The sequence below is a fragment of the Saccoglossus kowalevskii genome, chromosome 16 (genome assembly GCF_978046115.1).
Source record: "Saccoglossus kowalevskii chromosome 16, keSacKowa6.1, whole genome shotgun sequence".
Classification (NCBI taxonomy): domain Eukaryota; kingdom Metazoa; phylum Hemichordata; class Enteropneusta; family Harrimaniidae; genus Saccoglossus; species Saccoglossus kowalevskii.
In genome coordinates this window covers 6,714,869-6,738,232 of record NC_140656.1, presented here as the reverse complement: position 1 = coordinate 6,738,232, position 23,364 = coordinate 6,714,869, and the positions used below count along the sequence as shown (strand labels likewise).

General features: G+C 37.1%; 1 protein-coding gene and 1 long non-coding RNA gene across 6 annotated transcripts in view; one reads left to right on the top strand and one right to left on the bottom strand.

Moving 5' to 3' along the window:
- The window catches only part of LOC100378669 (uncharacterized), a 68,044-nt gene that overhangs the window by 31,364 nt on the left and 13,316 nt on the right, over positions 1 to 23,364 (bottom strand). For 2 of the 5 annotated variants that reach the window (XM_085491681.1, XM_085491682.1), the window contains exons 2-10: positions 15,343 to 15,693; positions 11,027 to 11,099; positions 9,773 to 10,026; positions 9,178 to 9,253; positions 8,441 to 8,928; positions 8,276 to 8,351; positions 7,886 to 7,942; positions 6,480 to 6,983; positions 6,128 to 6,216 (exon numbers count right to left, since the gene is read on the bottom strand). In XM_085491681.1, the coding sequence (XP_085347807.1) occupies positions 6,128 to 6,216; positions 6,480 to 6,983; positions 7,886 to 7,942; positions 8,276 to 8,351; positions 8,441 to 8,928; positions 9,178 to 9,253; positions 9,773 to 10,026; positions 11,027 to 11,099; positions 15,343 to 15,693 (1,968 nt within the window). Of the gene's footprint in view, positions 1 to 6,127; positions 6,217 to 6,479; positions 6,984 to 7,885; positions 7,943 to 8,275; positions 8,352 to 8,440; positions 8,929 to 9,177; positions 9,254 to 9,772; positions 10,027 to 11,026; positions 11,100 to 12,707; positions 12,747 to 15,342; positions 15,694 to 23,364 lie in introns of those variants that run through there. The other 3 variants (XM_006817054.3, XM_006817055.3, XM_085491683.1) reach the window with 2 other exon arrangements.
- Positions 1 to 23,364, top strand: part of LOC144352785 (uncharacterized) — a 35,923-nt gene that overhangs the window by 232 nt on the left and 12,327 nt on the right. Inside the window, exon 2 of the long non-coding RNA XR_013420668.2 lies at positions 22,962 to 23,124. This is a non-coding gene — a long non-coding RNA (uncharacterized LOC144352785). The remainder of the gene's footprint in view (positions 1 to 22,961; positions 23,125 to 23,364) is intronic.

Genomic DNA, 23,364 nt, shown 5'->3' with positions numbered 1-23,364 from the left:
TGACAAATGACAGTATATGTATAAGATGTCTCCATTTTAAATCTTCACAAATTACAAATCTGACCTGAAAAGTGAATATCCCTCAAAATAGAAGCCAGTTTTGTTGCAGTGTTTTCATACATGCATGTGTTCGAGGCCAATCATTATTCTGTTATATGCATTCTTACAATGTCATCACTATCATCAATATTACTAATGAAAGCACACACTGTAAACTGTTTAACATTCATCGCTACATTTCTACAATTTGACAAATGACATAATGATTCACAAAGAATCCTAAGTAAGTATTTTCACTGCTACAATATGTTTCTTGAATCAGAAAAGCACATACATTTGTCTCCAGTGAAATAAAAGTTGTTTACCATATTTAAAATTTGATGAATTCAAGAAAGAGGGTCATTTTGATTCCATATATGGAATATTCATTATTTGATGCCCTGGATTGATTGATACTACCCATGGACATAGGGAGGTGCATAAACACTGCCATGGATTGATTCACCATACTACCCATGGACCTAGTGAGGTGCATAAACACTGCCCTGGATTGATTCACCATACTAACCATGGACCTAGGGAGGTGGATAAACACTGTCCTGGATTGATTCACCATACTACCCATGGACCTAGGGAGGTGCATAAACACTGCCCTGGATTGATTCACCATACTACCCATGGACCTAGGGAGGTGCATAAACACTGCCCTGGATTGATTCACCATACTAACCATGGACCTAGTGAGGTGCATAAACACTGCCCTGGATTGATTCACCATACTAACCATGGACCTAGTGAGGTGCATAAACACTGCCCTGGATTGATTCACCATACTACCCATGGACCTAGTGAGGTGCATAAACACTGCCCTGGATTGATTCACCATACTACCCATGGACCTAGTGAGGTGCATAAACACTGCCCTGGATTGATTCACCATACTACCCATGGACCTAGGGAGGTGCATAAACACTGCCATGGATTGATTCACCATACTACCCATGGACCTAGTGAGGTGTATAAACACTGCCCTGGATTGATTCACCATACTACCCATGGACCTAGTGAGGTGCATAAACACTGCCCTGGATTGATTCACCATACTACCCATGGACCTAGTGAGGTGCATAAACACTGCCCTGGATTGATTCACCATACTACCCATGGACATAGTGAGGTGCATAAACACTGCCCTGGATTGATTCACCATACTACCCATGGACCTAGGGAGGTGCATAAACACTGCCCTGGATTGATTCACCATACTACCCATGGACCTAGTGAGGTGCATAAACACTGCCCTGGATTGATTCACCATACTACCCATGGACCTAGTGAGGTGTATAAACACTGCCCTGGATTGATTCACCATACTACCCATGGACCTAGTGAGGTGCATAAACACTGCCCTGGATTGATTCACCATATTAACCATGGACCTAGGGAGGTGCATAAACACTGCCCTGGATTGATTCACCATACTACCCATGGACCTAGTGAGGTGCATAAACACTGCCCTGGATTGATTCACCATACTACCCATGGACCTAGGGAGGTGCATAAACACTGCCCTGGATTGATTCACCATACTAACCATGGACCTAGTGAGGTGCATAAACACTGCCCTGGATTGATTTACCATACTACCCATGGACCTAGTGAGGTGCATAAACACTGCCCTGGATTGATTCACCATACTAACCATGGACCTAGTGAGGTGCATAAACACTGCCCTGGATTGATTCACCATACTACCCATGGACCTAGTGAGGTGCATAAACACTGCCCTGGATTGATTCACCATACTAACCATGGACCTAGTGAGGTGCATAAACACTGCCCTGGATTGATTCACCATACTACCCATGGACCTAGTGAGGTGCATAAACACTGCCCTGGATTGATTCACCATACTACCCATGGACCTAGTGAGGTGCATAAACACTGCCCTGGATTGATTCACCATACTACCCATGGACCTAGTGAGGTGCATAAACACTGCCATGGATTGATTCACCATACTACCCATGGACATAGTGAGGTGCATAAACACTGCCCTGGATTGATTCACCATACTAACCATGGACCTAGTGAGGTGCATAAACACTGCCCTGGATTGATTCACCATACTAACCATGGACATAGTGAGGTGCATAAACACTGCCCTGGATTGATTCACCATACTACCCATGGACCTAGTGAGGTGCATAAACATTGCCCTGGATTGATTCACCATATTACCCATGGACCTAGTGAGGTGCATAAACACTGGCCTGGATTGATTCACCATACTAACCATGGACCTAGTGAGGTGCATAAACACTGCCCTGGATTGATTCACCATACTACCCATGGACCTAGTGAGGTGCATAAACACTGCCCTGGATTGATTCACCATACTAACCATGGACCTAGTGAGGTGCATAAACACTGCCCTGGATTGATTCACCATACTACCCATGGACCTAGTGAGGTGCATAAACACTGCCATGGATTGATTCACCATACTACCCATGGACCTAGTGAGGTGCATAAACACTGCCATGGATTGATTCACCATACTACCCATGGACCTAGTGAGGTGCATAAACACTGCCCTGGATTGATTCACCATACTAACCATGGACCTAGGGAGGTGCATAAACACTGTCCTGGATTGATTCACCATACTACCCATGGACCTAGGGAGGTGCATAAACACTGCCCTGGATTGATTCACCATACTACCCATGGACCTAGGGAGGTGCATAAACACTGCCCTGGATTGATTCACCATACTAACCATGGACCTAGTGAGGTGCATAAACACTGCCCTGGATTGATTCACCATACTAACCATGGACCTAGTGAGGTGCATAAACACTGCCCTGGATTGATTCACCATACTACCCATGGACCTAGGGAGGTGCATAAACACTGCCCTGGATTGATTCACCATACTACCCATGGACCTAGTGAGGTGCATAAACACTGCCCTGGATTGATTCACCATACTACCCATGGACATAGTGAGGTGCATAAACACTGCCCTGGATTGATTCACCATACTAACCATGGACCTAGTGAGGTGCATAAACACTGCCCTGGATTGATTCACCATACTACCCATGGACCTAGGGAGATGCATAAACACTGCCCTGGATTGATTCACCATACTAACCATGGACCTAGTGAGGTGCATAAACACTGCCCTGGATTGATTCACCATACTACCCATGGACCTAGTGAGGTGCATAAACACTGCCCTGGATTGATTTACCATACTACCCATGGACATAGTGAGGTGCATAAACACTGCCCTGGATTGATTCACCATACTAACCATGGACCTAGTGAGGTGCATAAACACTGCCCTGGATTGATTCACCATACTAACCATGGACCTAGTGAGGTGCATAAACACTGCCCTGGAATGATTCACCATACTACCCATGGACCTAGTGAGGTGCATAAACACTGCCCTGGAATGATTCACCATACTACCCATGGACCTAGTGAGGTGCATAAACACTGCCCTGGATTGATTCACCATACTACCCATGGATCTAGGGAGGTGCATAAACACTGCCCTGGATTGATTCACCATACTAACCATGGACCTAGTGAGGTGCATAAACACTGCCCTGGATTGATTCACCATACTAACCATGGACCTAGTGAGGTGAATAAACACTGCCCTGGATTGATTCACCATACTAACCATGGACATAGTGAGGTGCATAAACACTGGCCTGGAATGATTCACCATACTACCCATGGACCTAGTGAGGTGCATAAACACTGGCCTAGATTGATTCATCACTGATACAAAAACCATAATACACACAATGCAAATACCATTGCAAATAAACAAGGACAATTTAGCAACACTTGTCAGAGTGAACATTACTATTCAGTTAGGTCACTATTAATTGGTAAGTATGTAAACCACACACTGTGTACCTATTGGCATCTTCCACAGAATAATGCATGGCAGAGTTCCAAGCCTGCAGTTATGAAATCTACATATGGACATGTGCGTGACTGTCAGAAACATGGCAACTTGAGATGAACTGTAATAAACAACATCATCCTTGTGCATATTCTCAATTCCACATAACTGAATCACTGCTAAACATTGATAATACGCACAATAAATATGTTGCCACAGACTTCCTCTCCTGTTTGTAAACAATCTTGTTTTAAAATACAAGGCCAGAGATGGATATGTGGTAGGGCATATACACCAAGGACACGTTAATGAATACAGGAAATCTCATAATTGGCTAGCAGGACACATCAAAGATACAGTAACAGCTGGATACACCAAGTATTAAATAACAGTGATCACTCAATACTTAAACAGCTGAGTCTTCAGGTTTGTTATGGTTAAGGAGACTGAAGGAAAGTGATGCAATCACTCCCATTTAAAACCACTACAACCTACTTAACCATGTGCAGACTGATAAACTCTTATGAACTGTTTGTTTACTATGTGGTCACCGGAAGAACCATGTTATGACTATGTTTATGGTCAGTTTGTTTCCTTAATGACATTACATGGGAGTAAAGTTTAGATGCTATTGGTCAAGAAGAATATACCATAAAAGAAACTTTTCAAACATGAACTCATTATATGGATTCAATTTGCCTAACTTTACAAGGTTTCTATTTTACCAATTGCCAGAAGATCTAATACGTAATATATCTAAGTTTACTTCACGTTTAGGAAACAAGACATGCTTCTCAAATTGTATTAATTATTTCAAACTGTATATAGCGTATTTCCTTAAATTTATATTTACTGATAATGATACTACTACCGGTATTGTACTTGATTCCACATGAAAACACAGCCTAGGGATTTTATTCAAAGCAAAACATGCAATACGTGCACCAAAATGAAATACAAAGTTAACCAACCATTCAGTGTGGTTGCTATATGTTGTGTTCACATGCTATCTTGGACAAATGTTGCAATCTCCACGGTATCATTTTTTTTAATAATTTAACAATTTTTTTTAGAAAATGTTGAAATCGTAAATCAATATAAAAGTTCAGTGTACTTAACACAATAAATATGCCTCACATTTGAGCTTCTGATAGCGCAAATATAGTAACTGTATAGGTGATAGTACTGGCCTTGTAGAAGATTACCAATAACACTTCACAAATATCATTTACCATAACATTGTATCACAGGTCAATGACCTCATACATGTATCAGAGGAAGGATGCATCTTGCAGTATTATAATTAAGGGTGTGGGTCAAGTAAACTCTGTCAGTGAACTTTTATAGAGGTAGTTCACATTACATCACAAGGCCTTCAAAGGCAGCTACTACAACTAAATTTAGCTTTCACAATGGCAGCTATATCTTTGGTTTGGCCTTCACAACGGGTTTGACATTCACAACAGGTTTAACATTCACAACGGGTTTAACATTCACAACGAGTTTGACATTCACAACGAGTTTGACATTCACAACGAGTTTGACATTCACAAGGAGTTTGACATTCACAAGGAGTTTGGCCTTCACAACGGGTTTGGCCTTCACAATGGGTTTGGCCTTCACAACTGGTTTGGCCTTCACAATGGGTTTGGCCTTCACAATGGGTTTGGCCTTCACAATGGGTTTGGCCTTCACAACAGGTTTGGCCATCAAAACGAGATTGGCCATCAAAACGAGACTGGCCATCAAAATGGGATTGGCCTTTGCAACAGGTTTGACATTCACAAGGGGTTTGGCCTTCACAAAGGGTTTGATATTCACAACCGGTTTGACATTCACAGTGGGTTTGGTCTTTACAGTGGGTTTGATATTCACAACAGGTTTGGCCTTTACAACAGGTTTGACATTCACAATGGGTTTGACATTCACAATGGGTTTGACATTCACAACGGGTTTGACATTAACAATGAGATTGACATTCACAATGGGTTTGGCCTTTGCAACAAGTTTGACATTCACAATGGGTTTGGCCTTCACAATGGGTTTGACATTCACAACAGGTTTGGCCTTCGCAATGATCGCTATATTTCAGTTTTGGTCTTCACAATGGCCTCTATATGGTCTTCACAATGGTCACAACAGTGCTCAAGACATGTGTGAGATACCTTGTATAAAAATAGAATTGTTTAATCTTACCTTATCAATACTTGTATGTTTGGTCTCCACTGTCTCTGACAGTTCTGAATCCAACTTGATTTTTAATCCAGTTTTGGCAGTGGTAGTTCCTACAGTTAAAGCATCAAAACTGCCTGTCAAACTTGTATTATTGTGCATTTTTATTTCAATCACAATTTTACTTAAGCATTTACACTAAATTAAATTTATTTTTAGGTTTAAGTTTTAAAATCCTATCATCTGTTAAATCAATTAGTGGGATAAATCATTTTTTAATAAGAAAAAAGGTACATATAGAAAGGGATTAATGTTTTAATTAAGTTTAAAAAAGAAAAGAAATGTTTTAAAGTACTCTTCCTTGGTGCTTTCTCACCTTTGTGTTGTGGCTGTAAATTAATGGCAGCGGTCTTGGATAATAATAATCCATCGACTTCACCCGAAACATCGGTTGTAGGTCGTAGTGTAACTTTAACAGCGTTTGAACTGTTAGCAACAAGAGTCTGTGGTTTGATTTCAAAATTAATACTTTTAGCATTGTCATCATCCACAACAAGTTTGTTTTCAACAATGAAATTCAAATCATCGAAGTCAGATTGTGTTTTGGTATCCATGGAAACTGTCTTAGTAACAACGCTTGTTTTGCAAGTGTCTTCATCAGTTGCAAGTTTCATTTCAATGTTTGAGCTTTTAGATGCGCTTGACAAGGTGAATGTAGTTCGGGATGTTTTCCTCACTCCTACGTTAGTTTTTTCAACGTGCACAGCCTCTCTACGAATATTTTCCCCGATTTTGGATGGTTCCCTCAAGGTCATTACTGCTGTTGTTGTCTTGGTGATAGGTTTCTCCTCCTTTCTTTCAATATTCAACAATTTTAATGCTGTAAAAAATATAAATGTTTTTCTTTTTTTTCAACAAAACATCTCAACATGGATATTAACTTCATGGTGTTTTCCCACCACAAAAAAAATTACGTAATTATGTTTAGTGCTTTCTATTTATATTATCAGTCATCACCAGGAGAAGCTGTCAATCCAAGGGATTGCACCAGTGAATCATGGGTACTACATTGCTTGAACTATTAATCTGCTTTTTATTGTGTATTCTAATTTATGTGTTATTAAGCTTATTGCACAGATGCCCCTTATATTTATGGGCCTCAAGTTCATAGCACAGGTGCCCCTTAAGTTTATAGGCTGTAGGCTTATAGCAAAGATGCCACCTTAAGTTTATGTGCTGTATAAACAACGACAAATCTATTATACTTCAATCATTATTAATCAGTTTAAATGGTTAAGACCTAATATTAATGTTTTCATACTTTTTGATCTGAATAATCCTAATTAAGAATATTTTTATTATTACACAGATTATAGTTATGACATCATGAAATAGATAAGAATAATTTGAAATTTTTACCAAGATGCATTGTATAAGAACCAATCAAAAAAGGTGGTGGTAAATTGGATTGGGTGATGGCATAATGAGAGGAGGGTGATAACGTGACTGGGTGGCTACTTGTGGGTTGGGTGGGATATGGGTGAAGGGGGGCTTATGGGTGAAACTCACTAGTTGCTACACTAGTTGTCTACATTTCACTAGCACTATCAGCATAAAAATGATTCACACTTGGGTACACACCATTCTCATTGTAACTAAGGGTAGCTAGGTGTTCTGAATACATGGTGAACAAGGACAATGTGAGGGTGCATGGCATAGCTTCCACACTTTACATGCATGGTTTTAGCAATATTTATAGCATGCAGTAGATTGCATTGGTACCTTCGCATGTATTCCTCGTACCATCATCTTCAGTCGTTGTTTTATCTGGAATCTCATCTGAAGATTGCAACCATATTTTAAATTAGTCCACCCAGATTGTTAATAAAAAGTTTAAATTTGTAAATTCATTTCCCATGAGGCATCAATCTTAAAAGACGGTTCAACGATATAGCCCTCTACAGGCCTAATCTATAAATTATTCAGCCTGACATAAACAAAAGTTTTTGTCAAGATAACCGTTGAGGGCTCTGATGAAATGATGAACAACTTGCAACAGCCATTTCCTGCTAACATCTTTGTTGCAGTAATACCACTCCTTTTACATGGTATCATAACATAGCGAGTCAAAATATGAATTCTCAGAGTAGAATAACTCAAAAATATAAATACCTGCTTTTCTTTTCTTCACATCCCGTATATGACTTCTTATTTTCAGCCTGACATCAGTCTTCTTTGCTGACAACAACTAAAAAATTAAACAAGTTATTGATAAAACATTAATATCAACTCATCATAATTTCCTCACAGGCAAGTCAAAATATTAAAAATTCTTACCATGTTTTCCAAGATTTCTAAATCCTCAATTTCTTCAAATGAATTCTCATCTTTATTGGTGATTTGTAGTTCTATCTTCTTTGGTTCAGGGACTCTATTTCCCAGCATGCCTTTATTGCTAGAATTAACAGTGGAGGTAGTTTTTATCAACTTCTCTTGGTTGTCATTATTGCAAAGTTCAATGCTGATTGTGTTTCTCCCTTTTGTATTATCATCTTGGTCTTCTGTTTTATCTTCAATTTTATCCTCCACTGGAAGCTTGCGTGGGGCAATTGACGGCATCTCAAACTTGTCCAGTTTTGTCTTCGCATGCGTTTTAATTGACATAAGAGGTGTGTTGGTTTTCACATCACTGTTTTGAGAGACTGGATTGATAGCTATCTCAGCAATTTTCACTTCACCATTTCTCTTCTCCACTTCTTTGTTTTCAAGTTGAACAAGAACAGTAGAGGAGTGGGTACCCTCATCTTTGCTTTCATCTTCTTTTTCTGCAGCAAAATTCAAATGCAGTTTCAAATAGCTGAACATGGATGAAACTGTTTTTGGTACTATTTATAATTTTAAATACACATACACCACTTAAAGCCAAGGAAATACATTTTTTGGTCCTGTTTTGATCATTAACACCAATAATTTTTTTTGATACACGAGTTTGAGATATTGTGACATGTGACATTGTCCAGAATGTTCAGACACTGCCAATTACTGAAAGTGAGTGAAATAATATTCAAACCTACCTCTGTTTTTCCTTCGAAGCTCCCTCAGTGTGATTCTTATTTTCTTCCTTTCATCATAGTTATCTGTATCTTTCAGCTGTAATCAATGTTAGTCGACTAAAGTTAACTTTTGTTACCATTATTAAAATGACCCCAATCATGTTTTCACAGCATTAAAGGCCATTAATGGCAGCTTGTTTTTGATAATAATTAGTAAAATTTACTACTGATATTGGATTTGTCTCGTCATTATCAAATACACTATAATACAAATCAAACTGCATTTGACCTTAACCAGACATCTCAATAGCCATCATATATGATTCATTATTATAAATCTATTATCGAAAACAATAATAATCACTGTTCTGTAAAAGGCCTTATTAACACTTGTTCCAAAAACATATCAGTATTCATTAAAATATGTCCTTAAGTGGTGTAAACTACATCTTCAACATTGATGCATTCAAGGTCATTACGTTGGACACTGAAGACAAACGTTCATACTACGCTACGTTATGTGTCAGTGAATATGCTCCCTGTATTGGCTTTGTGCAAACAATTATCATAATAACGTAATAATACTAACATCTACTGTAGATGTAACAGTACTAACCATCTGTTTTAGCACATTCTCATCTTGAATTTCACTAATCTTTTCAATATTCTCAGCGGATTTCTGTCCTCCATCTTTGACCTTTTCTTCCTCGTTTCTTTGTGGTCTTGACGTTGAGGTTCTTTGCGAGTTGCTTTCGTCTTTAGTATCCTCTTTACGAGTTGATGTCTCAGTTTTCTCTTCCTGGGCTTGCATAAGTCTTCTTGTTCTACGGGCCACAGGGGATCCCTCCGGTGTCATTGACTTGGTCTGATCTATGATTACATGCATGTGTGCATCAATTAGTAATGATTCATAATTGAGTAGTGAAATCTGAACAATTATACATATTCTGAAAGCTTGGATATCAGGAAACTTAGTAACTCTGTCAATGTATGTTTTTTTTTGCTAAGTGCAGAGGAATTTTATTATCAACAGTAGGGCAATGTTGGTTCATGATCTTGTAAATCTATTTAATTAATGAACTCTAAATATCCATTCATTTGTGTTAAATGTTTATTTTTATCTACCTCTATATCAACCTATAATGTGACAATAATGCTACATATATTCTGAAAGCTAAGATACAGGAGAGCACAGTCTGCCATTTACTGAACATGTAACAATGGTGATGTATACGTACTATGAAAGCTTGAATGTAGGACATTTATATAAACAGGTCTTGTAACTAAATTACTTAGTTTACAAACATATCCCAGATGATAGGATGCATTCATACAGACACGAAATAATTCCAAGAATGTGTTCAAATTTCATTATGCTGGATAATATCCTTTGAGGTTAGCAACCTAACTTGTTTTTTAGAAACTGATGACTATAAATTAAAAAAAAGGGGGCTTGCACTTAAATTTTTTTACTATTGGTTTCTGTAGTATAAACATATGTCTAAATTTTATGTGGTAAAATACAAGTGAAAACCATATAGACTGTGACTGACAGTTTTCAATCATTTTTAAAATTTGAGTATAGAAATAAGAGCAATGGTCATTGGTGCAATGGCTTCCATTGATATACTAGTAATTCTCTAAAATAAACTAGCAGATCACAAAAGAGCTATTTTTGCATAATTTTAGATCCACTGATTCAAAATGAGTTTCGTACTACACAATAGAAAGTAGTTCATAAAACATTCAGGATTGGGTAAAAGGCTTTCTGTGTGAGCAGCGCCCTCTATGGCTCTGAATTTCTTTAATCATTGCTAGTGAAGTACTAGATTTGATATCCTTTCAAAACAAATTGCTTCAATTTACCAACCTCTGGTTTTTCTCAATTCTCGAATGGCAGCACGAATTTTCTTCCTCTCCTCATAGACTGTAGTGTCTTTTAGCTGAAATGAGAAATCAGATGAATTACAGGTCTGTCTACAAATCAAGATAACCTGCCAGTCTCTTACTGGTCTGTCTACAAATCCAGATAACCTGCCAGTCTCTTACTGGTCTGTCTACAAATCCAGATAACCTGCCAGTCACTTACTGGTCTGTCTACAAATCCAGATAACTGGCCAGTCTCTTACTGGTCTGTCTACAAACCCAGATAACTGGCCAGTCTCTTACTGGTCTGTCTACAAATCCAGATAACCTGCCAGTCTCTTACTGGTCTGTCTACAAATCCAGATAACCTGCCAGTCTCTTACTGGTCTGTCTACAAATCCAGATAACCTGCCAGTCTCGTACTGATCTGTCTACAAATCCAGATAACCTGCCAGTCACTTACAGGTCTGTCTACAAATCCAGATAACTGGCCAGTCTCTTACTGGTCTGTCTACAAATCCAGATAACCTGCCAGTCTCTTACTGGTCTGTCTACAAACCCAGATAACTGGCCAGTCTCTTACAGACCTGTCTACAAATCCAGATAACCTGCCAGTCACTTACTGGTCTGTCTACAAATCCAGATAACTGGCCAGTATCTTACAGACCTGTCTACAAATCCAGATAACCTGCCAGTCACTTACTGGTCTGTCTACAAACCCAGATAACTGGCCAGTCTCTTACAGACCTGTCTACAAATCCAGATAACCTGCCAGTCACTTACTGGTCTGTCTACAAATCCAGATAACTGGCCAGTCTCTTACTGGTCTGTCTACAAATCCAGATAACCTGCCAGTCTCTTACTGGTCTGTCTACAAACCCAGATAACTGGCCAGTCTCTTACAGACCTGTCTACAAATCCAGATAACCTGCCAGTCACTTACTGGTCTGTCTACAAATCCAGATAACTGGCCAGTATCTTACAGACCTGTCTACAAATCCAGATAACCTGCCAGTCACTTACTGGTCTGTCTACAAACCCAGATAACTGGCCAGTCTCTTACAGACCTGTCTACAAATCCAGATAACCTGCCAGTCACTTACTGGTCTGTCTACAAATCCAGATAACTGGCCAGTCTCTTACTGGTCTGTCTACAAATCCAGATAACCTGCCAGTCTCTTACTGGTCTGTCTACAAACCCAGATAACTGGCCAGTCTCTTACAGACCTGTCTACAAATCCAGATAACCTGCCAGTCACTTACAGGTCTGTCTACAAATCCAGATAACCTGCCAGTCACTTACAGGTCTGTCTACAAATCCAGATAACCTGCCAGTCACTTACTGGTCTGTCTACAAATCCAGATAACCTGCCAGTCACTTACAGGTCTGTCAACAAATCCAGATAACCTGCCAGTCACTTACTGGTCTGTCTACAAATCCAGATAACCTGCCAGTCACTTACTAGTGTGTCTACAAATCAAAATAACCTGCCAGTCACTTACTGGTCTGTCTACAAATCCAGATAACCTGCCAGTCACTTACAGGTCACAACCTACCAATGTACATAGGTAACTTTGTGATCGATGCTTACAAGCAAAACAGTTTTTCCAGCTTTGCAAAAAATTAAATTCAAGCCATACAGTCGAATTTTTATGCAACTATGCCTCAACAGGAATATACTCACCCTAGAGCTCAGTAAAGAACCCATTGCCCTTGGCTTTGTCACCCTACTCTTTTTAACCAAACACCGCCGAGTAGACCATCAACACCAAAACAGATGCAAAACCAGTTTTACTTGGCAAAGCAAGTAATCTGACTAATCCCTTAGGTTTAAAAGGCATTTTAGTTTCTTTGTGTTCATACAGTGATCGGCCTGAATACAACTAGTGAGACACATTGACTAGAAAAAGACCTACAAAGGAACATGTAGGAAATCCATTGACATTTAAAAACATATTCTAGTCAGCTGACAATGTTCACAGACAGCACTTTATTATCTACTATCATCCTCTCTGAGGACAGTAATTATACAGTTCTAAATGCAGGTCACGCCCAGATTGACCTTTCCGTGACCCTCAAAGTATTTTCTACTAGGTCACTTTGCCATCCAATTTTGTCTGCATTTTTTGGGTGAATGGATATCAATAGGAACAATTAACTGGAACAGAAAGCCATTGTTAACATAAGCAGACAATGACCAATCATAAATACATGGGAAGAAGTACAAGGAATACGAAACATTTTGCATATAGTTTAAATATAATTTGCATAAATTAAAGCAGGAGCCAAATACTAGTAGTAACCTTTTAAACAACAGTTAACAAACACAAGATGTTTTGTTCTTCTAAGAACTATTGTTCACCCCTATGTTGAGAGACCAGCATGACAATCTACCCAAGGGTCTCAGCATCTACTTGAACCATGTAGTACCATGGATGTGTTGAAAACAAAGCGATACAGTTGTGCGGTAATGCAGTGTTTCTGGAATGAATATTATTTTCATGATTTCGTGACTCAATGTTTACATCGCTACATTCCTAAGAACTGCATGCGGAACTATGGGCGACAACTAGAGCATTCACAAACTTACATGCATATATTGTCATCGGCAGATATGCATGACGTGTTTGTTATTACAATCCAACCTCTCAGCTTACTAATTGTTACAGGAATGCTAGGACAAAACCTGTAATGCCAAATAAATCTTGTGTTTCTCCTAGCATGCAATCCTCTTATAATACTTATTGCAGCTACCCATGCAAAGGAAAGTAACAAAGTGGACATCTTTAACTTGAGAACTACCGAGCTTGACAAATCTGCATCTGGGGACGATATACGAACCAGCAGTAATTTTACAAGTGCAATGAACATGGATAATTTCCATCGACTTTGATTAAAAAAATATCTTGAACTTTTTAATAGTCAAGATCTCCTGGAGATCTTCCCAGGCATGTTAGTCTATTATTGTATAACAATGAACGCATACAGATTTATAGAGTTCACAGACATGGCTGTAAGCTGTACCAAGTTTGCTTGGCAATGCTTACTTGCTGCATTACACCTAGTATATAACCTTCCTATGTCAGATTGACTTGAGCCTCTAGAGATGCATCAATAGTCTAGTATATTTTGCACAGCATGTCTAATATCACCTTGATGACTAGTAGTACAACAATTGAGGTTAGACAACTTAAATTCAAGTACTTGTATGTTTCAATGTAATCGTTGAATACTTGCCATCCATGACCGCCAACATTAGTTATATAGATGAAAGGTATTTGAAATTTTTATCGACCAGGAATTAACATAACTAAGTGTTATTGTTGGGTTAGGTACCAGATGTGAATTACTACTCCATCAAATGTATATTATGGATTTAAATTTATTTTTGCCAGCCCAGACTGACACTTGTAAACAAAGCAAAGAATGATGGATTGAATTTCAAGCATTCCAGATGGAGGCTAAGCATCTTGGGTAAGAGTCAGAGCGTGTGATGGTTAGAGAATTTTGAAAGAACACTGGAGATCAAACTGTTATCTCCACCACCACCACCACCACACCCTCCCACACCCACCCCAACAGATCCCACCCCATTAAACCTTGATCAAACCTTTAGTACAAGTTCTTATCAACAATTGTCATAAGACATATATGCACCCTGGATAAATGTTTTGTTATTGTCTTATACAAAGGGTCGTGTATTTAATAGCCGGGTTTGACCTATAAACCACACATATGTCAAAACATACCATGTTTGTTGCAAATGTCAACAACTGATGAAAGATAAAAAAAGTAGTTTATCCACTGGTAATAACAAAACAATGGTGATGTTTACTCACCAAATTACTTATAGCCATTCTGAGATCTATTCAGACAGACAGTTGGCAAGATTGCTTACAACTTTACAAAACGCTTCGGTTTTTGTCCAATTTAGACTCAACATCTCATTTGATTACACATGCACAGTTTATACAATGTATCATTTCATTTTCATACTCTCTGAGCATTCATTAGAATATAAAAATAATGCATTTTGATGTGTTTTAAAATTTCCTGAATTACACACAACATAGATAAACAAGAAATGAAGTTATTGAATGTACACAAAGTTTGCAAATCAAGATGATCAATCTTGTGAAAAAGTGAATCACACACAGCAAGCCATCTGTCAAGCAGTGCCACTAAGTCTAGAACAATGTAAACCCTAAGTGTTTTGCTGAGTTGTAGGGCATCCTGCTAGCTGACTGTCTGAATAATTCTAAGAACTGCTGTTATGCAGCAGTCACTAAGATCACTACTAAGTAAACTGTTATACTCACCATCTTGGTTAAAACTTCTTCATCCTTGATGTTCTCTATCTTTGGATGATTTTCTTTCTCTTTCAACTTGGTTTTCTCTAATTCTAGCTCATCTTCCGTTTGATTCCTATGCCTGTATCGAGTTCTGGGTGCCTTGCTTTCATCCCCACTACTATGCCATGCATCTCCATCACTGTCAGCGTTTCCGTGCCGACGAAGTTTCTCTACTCTTGGTTGTCTCAGATCCTCAGAGTCTTTGTTGGTTGATGGTTTGACGTTATTGTTGTTATTATAGTTTTTCTCAGCTGTCTTCAACTCTCGTATAGCTGCTCGAATTTTTCTTCTTTCTCCATATTCTGAAGTAGTGTCCAGCTAAAAAGACAAAATGAAGCAACCACTATAAATACACGAAGAGTAAAAAAAATAAAATGCAAAGCACACATGATGTTTCTGTTATAGCGCCCTCACTCTGTAGCAAAATACAAGGTACATAATTTCAAAAAAATCTTTCATCATTTACCTTAAGATCTCATCAAAATGATAATGATAAAATTATTTAAACTATTCAATATGTAGATTTCTTTATTTTCACTTAGAATTTATTTCCACTACTTTAGCTGATGGAATGGAACAGTGAAAATAAAATCCAGCATAAATACCTTTTTTTTATTATATTTTACATTCAACTCATCAAAAATCAGTGATAAGAAACATCATGCATAACAGCAAAAAAGTCTCTTCAGCTAAGACTAATTTCATCTTAAATAAAATAAAGTATTGTAGAGTAATATTCAACATAAATCTGAATACACATGTATGCAATTCTATGGATGTTCAAAATTCATGTTTTCTGTTAAAGCACTTGGTAAACATGTTGAAATACTCCAGTGAAAAATTCTGTATAGACATAAAACAAATACAGTCCAGTGAATTCTGAAAAACTGAGGCATCATTTTATTTTGATACATTTCAAGCAATGCTGTTGAATTTTTTATAACATGAACATGGTGCAGTGCACTATGAACATGTTGGTTTATGAATAATACTAGACCATAATGTCAGTCTACAAACAATTGATATCAGGTGACAACCTCACAAGAATAGATCTAACAATACATGTATATTTCTATCTCTGAATATAATTTTAGATAGTTCCCCATAATACCCTGCAATTACTTGTTACACTGACTGGTCCCCCCCCCCCCCCTAGATGCATGCACATTTGTGTGAAAACACAGCTCTATGTCTATGGAAAGGTCAACACAGGCCATCAAAATATAAATTATATGTAGACACTGTAAATTTATCGTTTCTCACCATGTGGTCATAATTATTTCTAAACTAAGGATTTTTCATCCATATTAGCATATAGACTGGGTGGTCACACTGACAGGGATGTGGATTTTGCTCTTTACATACTTTTATGGACACCGCCATTTGGAATTGTTGAAACTTAAATCACTGAAGTGTTACAAGTATTGTATGCAACTGTACGGTCATAGTTTTATAACATACATGCTTTATAACTGGAGCATCTTTAATATACATGACTGCATAAAATCAATTACAATTTGACTTTAGTTAGATCGCAGACACACTTCTGTTTTTTATCTAAATATACATGCTACTACATATAATAGAGCAAATATGGTACACGTGTAGGAATTCAGTGGCACATTTCAGGTGAGAAAACTGCAAATTGAAAGAGAAAAAACAGCAAAATTTGAGAGATCGCAGAATTTGATTATGACCATACTACCAATTAAGCTACCAGATGTAGGTTTCCATAAGTAGATTGGGGTCATGACCTTCAATCCGTTAATATCCTCATCCCAAAAAGCTGTGGAGGACTTGACTTGAAGTGAGGAAGCAAACTTTAATTGCTCGCCATGTATGGTTATGTATTTTGTCAAAATTGAGCTGACCGTTTTTGGTAATGATTTCTCATTGTCTAGCAACATGCTCACTAAATTGTGCACAATACTAACCATGATTTTGTGTCTAATTGTACTGTATGCAGATACTTAATTCAGATACATATACAGTGTAGTATCAAACTTAATTATTATTTTCATTGAAAAGCATTAACCTTCAAGTACAAGGCGGTATATTATATTTCACAACATCAGAAATTTATATTTGATCTGAGAAACAAAATGACGTGCATCTAACGTATTTACCAAGTTTAAACAAAATGCATCCATATACAACCGAAATCCAGTTCCGGACTGGCAGATGTACTTTTAAGCATACAATGGTTGCCAATCGGCCATGTTGAATCAGAAATCGGATGTGCTCAAGCTTTGAAAAATAATGAAGAAGTTTTCAGAAATGTCTTGGTGATTACAGTGAAAATGTATTGAATTTCACCACCCAGTAATTACTGTACAGTTTAAAAAACATGACAAAACAATATGTTTGTGGGGAGGAGGGGGGTACCAACTAAGCACAAGGGACATCCTTTTGCATAAAACATCTGTTAGTCTGTTATGTATCTATTAGGCAAAAATAAAATCCCATTAGACAAATTTAGCGATAATTTTTGGTTACCCCCAACCTTTTTTTAGGTCAATATCCTTATGCTACCCAAGAGTACAATTTATTACAATATGAATAAATTCTGGGTATTTACATTTATGAGTAGGCTTCTAACTTAAATCAATGAATTTGATGCTAAATCTGTGATGTGTGTCAGTATTAACCAATGTCTGATTTGTTTACACCCAGTGTGTAATAAAAGAAACATATGTTTTGCTTTTCAAACTAAATAGACCAAGCCTGATATAATATTCTATGACAACAATATAACGGCAAGATGACGTCAAACATGGTATCTATGGCAACTAGCACAGTGATGCATGCACACATTTACTGCACAGTTCACACACAATGTCTAATTTTATACTACACTATCTCAATATTGCTAAAAACATTACTGAAGGTCGAGAGAAAAAAAATAGTGTTTCTGAAAAATAGATACATGTACACATAGATGAATTAATGTGTTATTCTTTGCATTGTATGCAAATACCAAAGTATTGAATAATTATGATATTAATTATGCAAGCTGTCACTAGTCTTAATTATTCAAAACCCAAATATTTATAATTCAATTTACAAGGACATTTATTTTTACCAGACGTGGTTTCAGTGACAATTTGACCTTTGACCTGAGTGAGCATTATTCACCATGACCAATATAGTCACTCCCACCCCATGATTCAACTATACAGGCAGTATATGTATCAAATTGAATATACTGTATTTCTTCTATTAATTAATATGCTTACGTAAATTACATCAATTTTTCTATGGTCAAAAAACATAAGTAATAATTTAATGATTCAGTATACAATAAATTAATAAAATATGGAAAAAGATCGGATAAAGACTGAGTTAACAACAACAACAACTAGGACAGATATTTTCCCCTCATATACCTTTTCTTTAATCTAATTATAATCAGGCAAAGTGATAAAACCCAAAACATTGTTTCTACCTATTCTACCCACATGGAAATAAAACTACATTTTTCAATTGACAATATTTTAAAAAGCCATGTTTTAATGCAATAAATACAGTGCTAATGTAGCCAAGGTATTATTTTTTGGTCAAGGCAGATCAGATTCATCACAGCGTAATTTGCATACCAAAGAAACACCTTAATTACCTTTATCATATTCATAGTTTTTGTCCTAAATTGGCTCTATTTTTTATTCAACCCCTACACTAATACCATGGGGAGAACCTTGTATCAGTAAAGGACAGTGGACTGTCAGCCACAGGTTTTAAAATAAAAGTAGACAGGTTCGCTCACAGTTTGTAGTTTCACAGTTTGTTTTCCATGCAGTATGTAGAGACAATATATTTTACAATACTCTGTGTTGCAAAGGCACATTCTCATTTGTACCATGTGCTGTCCAGTTATCGGGCAATAACTGGCAGTGCTTGGAGTTCAATGAACGAACGCAGAGAAGATTGCGCATAAATCAACAATATCCAATGTTTGCCTACATTTGAAAGGATCAATTTAACAACAAACCCATTATGATTCGTGCACGTTAAGAAATTCTGGTCACTTTCTCCTGCATGTTTTCACATACCATTTGCTTGTGACTCCTGGTTTCCTCAAGGCACCCATTCCATGTACTGTGAAATACTTTATTTTACCTGGAATTAATTTTTGCTGAAAAGACTTTTCGGTGTTTTGTATTTTTCACTGATTTGTGACTGAGTTGAATGTAAAATATAGGAAAAAGATATATTCGCTGGATTTTATTTTCACTAAATCAAGCGAAAAAGTGTTTTCCAGTATATACAATTTTTCAACAGTTTGGGTTATTATTATTGAAATAAAGGACTTGATTCTGATACAGAAACATACTAGAATTGACCAAGTGCTGTTCAAACCAGACTATAATTATATAGTTTTTACTGAGCTTAGATATTATAGGACACAAGGTACATTTTTATTTTGTTTCAAATATTCTATTTCATTCCTGTATGATAGACAACACTTATGAAATCCAACTTCCAAGAAGACTAAGGTGTGAAAAAGTTAGTTCACTGATAAGCCATGCCTCAAAAGAAAGTGTCACCACTGGGAGAATGTATTATAATAGAGGGCTATGACTTGTATTTGTCTGAATAAGAGCAAACGCTGATCTATAGAGAGGGACTTGTGGCTGAATGAATCAAGGTTAGAACAAACAAATACTGGGTTTAAATGGGATTACGAGTGACTTGAGTCTGTCTGAGGTTAGATCATTAACTACTTCAATTTTCATGCATAGATGCAGGATTTTTGATAAGACACAAATATATTGTCTGTCAAGAAAAAGATTGTTGACCTTAAGCCAGCAAGTATTTAGTAGATTTCTTTACAGTCTTTGTATATTGTAAGATAATTTGTGCACCCCCTTGCAGCTATTGGTTTGGTCCCAGAGGGGGAAGGTGTTTAGCAACTTTTCATTCTAGCAGTCACAATTGTAGATACACGCACAGCACTAAGCCTCAGAGATTAGTAGGCATACGTATACACACAGGTCAGGCAAACCGTATGAAGTGGCCATAAAAATCAACCAATGACGTAAATTGATTTGAAAAGGTTCATCAAACAAAGATTTCGGTTTCCAAAGATCTCGACTTGGGATTCTTAGCAGGTCAACATTGGTCACGGTACTTTCAAGCTAAGCGCTGGAAACCAACGTACAACATTACAATAGTACTTATTGCATTTTGTTGTCAGAGTTTGTTAATTGTTCTCCACGAATACTCCACTTTTTGTGGAGGCACAATGGTATATAAAGGCAATTACAAGGTCTTCCTGTCTGGTGGCACGATATCTTTATTGTGGTTCTTAATAGGGATGAGACCGGGTGTAGCCCGTATAATAGTACCTGCATGCCCTCTCAATGTAAGCATGCCTTGTTAACCAAGACGAAATAGCAGAGAGTGTCAAACACAAACGGGGCAATTGTCACGGCAACCAACAAACACCTGCAGAGTGATAATAAATATGTATTTTAAGAGAAGATTGTCTTTTTAGTGAACAAAATTTAGCTCAAACCAAATATTCACGACCTCATTATGAAAGTCTTTATTTTTTTAATGAATGGGGCACACAGGCCAGCTCCAACTTTCCAAACATTTTTTAATATCCTCGATATAGAGATAACGATGCTTATAACTGCTTATAACAGATTGTCAGGCACAGACGATAGAAAACTGTACTTTCTTTGGGATGGCCAACTTTTCACTTATTGTCAAATGCTGCACTTGCTTTATAGTGTTGAATGCTCATTATGTAAATAATAGAGGTGTGGCTACGGTCAAAATAGGTCAAGTTTCAATGATCCAGTATACTATATAATGTAGTTTTGGGTTTATATACACTCCTATTAGAGATGCGCAAATATGGGAAATAGACAAACAAAGGATATTTAATTACTGTACACATTATACATGCATGACGAATGCTATCCTCTATTAGTAGCACATGCACATGTTTCTATGGTCAAAATAAGTAATACTTTAATGATTCAGTATAAAATTAATGCAATTTTTGGTTTATATGTGCACTTCTTTTGGAAAAGCGCTTTCTTTAGAGCAAATAAACTAAGGATACATGTATATATGGTTTGGGCTATACCCCCTAAATACATGTAGCATGGACAGTAAGTCTCTGATCAAAATTCAGATTTATGCCTGTCCATCCATTCTTTTTTGTGACTAATTTATTGAGGGTTGTCTGCTAAAGGCTCAATAAAAAATTTTTATCTCCACCACGGACCTCTGTTAGTAATAAATTCTATGGAAATACAACTATTAATGAGGGTGGTCTTGAAGCAAAAACCTGTGTTTGTACAAACACCAATTTTAACAACTTCCTAGAAGAGGCATTTTTCTGTACCATCAAAGCTTGAATGCTTTTCATGTCAACTTGTCTTTCTAAGTTAATACTCTTCTACATAATATCACATGGTGTTACAAGTCAATAATGTACTTTACTACCCAGACAGGAAACCATACATGTATGTCCCGGATCATCGATTGAAAAATATGCATTATTAATAAGTTGTTACTAAATATACTTTTTGAAACTTCAATTAATTGCGTGCCTCATCTTACAGTTTTAATACTGCATCCAAACTCCAAAACATGATAGAGAAATTTATTTCATAACGACTTAATTTACTGATCTTTGTTTAATTCAAACGAGAGGGAACTGAGTCCCAAGCGATGATAACAACACACGATAAAAGCGCAAACGTTCATGGGAATACGCTTGTTTGTAAACAATGACACGCTATGGCCATCTGACACATGCACAGGTGATGACTCCTCCGCTTCAAGTTTGAGATACAAAGTCACATATTTTACTTTTGTTTCATGTAACAGTTTATGATCCATATATACAGGAAATTATTAGTAAAATAGAATAACTTTAAATAGCTAAAGTGGAACACTTAACCTGACTTTTCTGTCTGTGAACCTCTCAGTGGTTTAACATTCAAATTAAATCCTTTTCAGACAATATGTACTTACATGTACTTGTAGTTACAATAAAGACAACTTTTTAATCAAAATACAATTCTAAGTTCTCCAAATTGATGCGTACACATACTTTTTTTTCAAAATTGCCCTTAAATTGTGCTTATGTTTTGATTTTTCATAAGAATTTTTTTTTTTTTAAATTCAAACAAACATTTCTTTTTTTAAAAAGCTGTGACACACGCATTTTAATAGAAGCAATAACAAGATGAATAATTTTTTCCTAGGCCTTAGTTTGGTTGCATTGAGAGACCTGCTGACATTGTGTGACCACGAAGATCACCCTGACTGGCAGCATTATAGCATAGGATACAATGCACAACAATGAAGGCATGACTGGAATAAATTAGTATAGCCTCCCTACCATTGGTATGCAGAAAAGTCACAACATCCCCCAGTTGCCATGGTGATGCAGATTGAAATGTTATGCCCATTCTCCAACTGCATGCAAAATGAGGCTTCAATATTTGTTGAATATTAAAAAGAACGTATGCTATGCTAGAAAAGATGCATAATTTATGGTACATCTATCTCCATTGAGTCTCAACCATACACAAACACAGACTTGTATTCCATTCCTTTTTCAGACATTGGAATTTCAACTCAACATTCCTGGAGTGCAGAAATTGGAGAGATGGCATAGAAACAGCCAGACACGCTTCAGGGGTATTTATAGGCAGGAGAGAGTAGAAGAGGTGACCCAGCAGGATACAAACAGGAAATACATACAACATGACAAAGTGGTCCAAGGTATACTTTACTATATTGCATACCAGTTGACTGATCCTAAAAATATTAATCACCATTATATAACAAGAAGTTTGTCAGAAGGTTGAAACACATCATTGTTGCCATAGCGATAGAAGGATCATTCTTCATTTAAGCCGGGAATGATATATTATTATCAAGTGGCTGTGTGGTTACCATGGTGACTGAATGTGATTAATACTGGTTCTCACTAGAAAACATTATACTGGGTTTAAGTTGTGG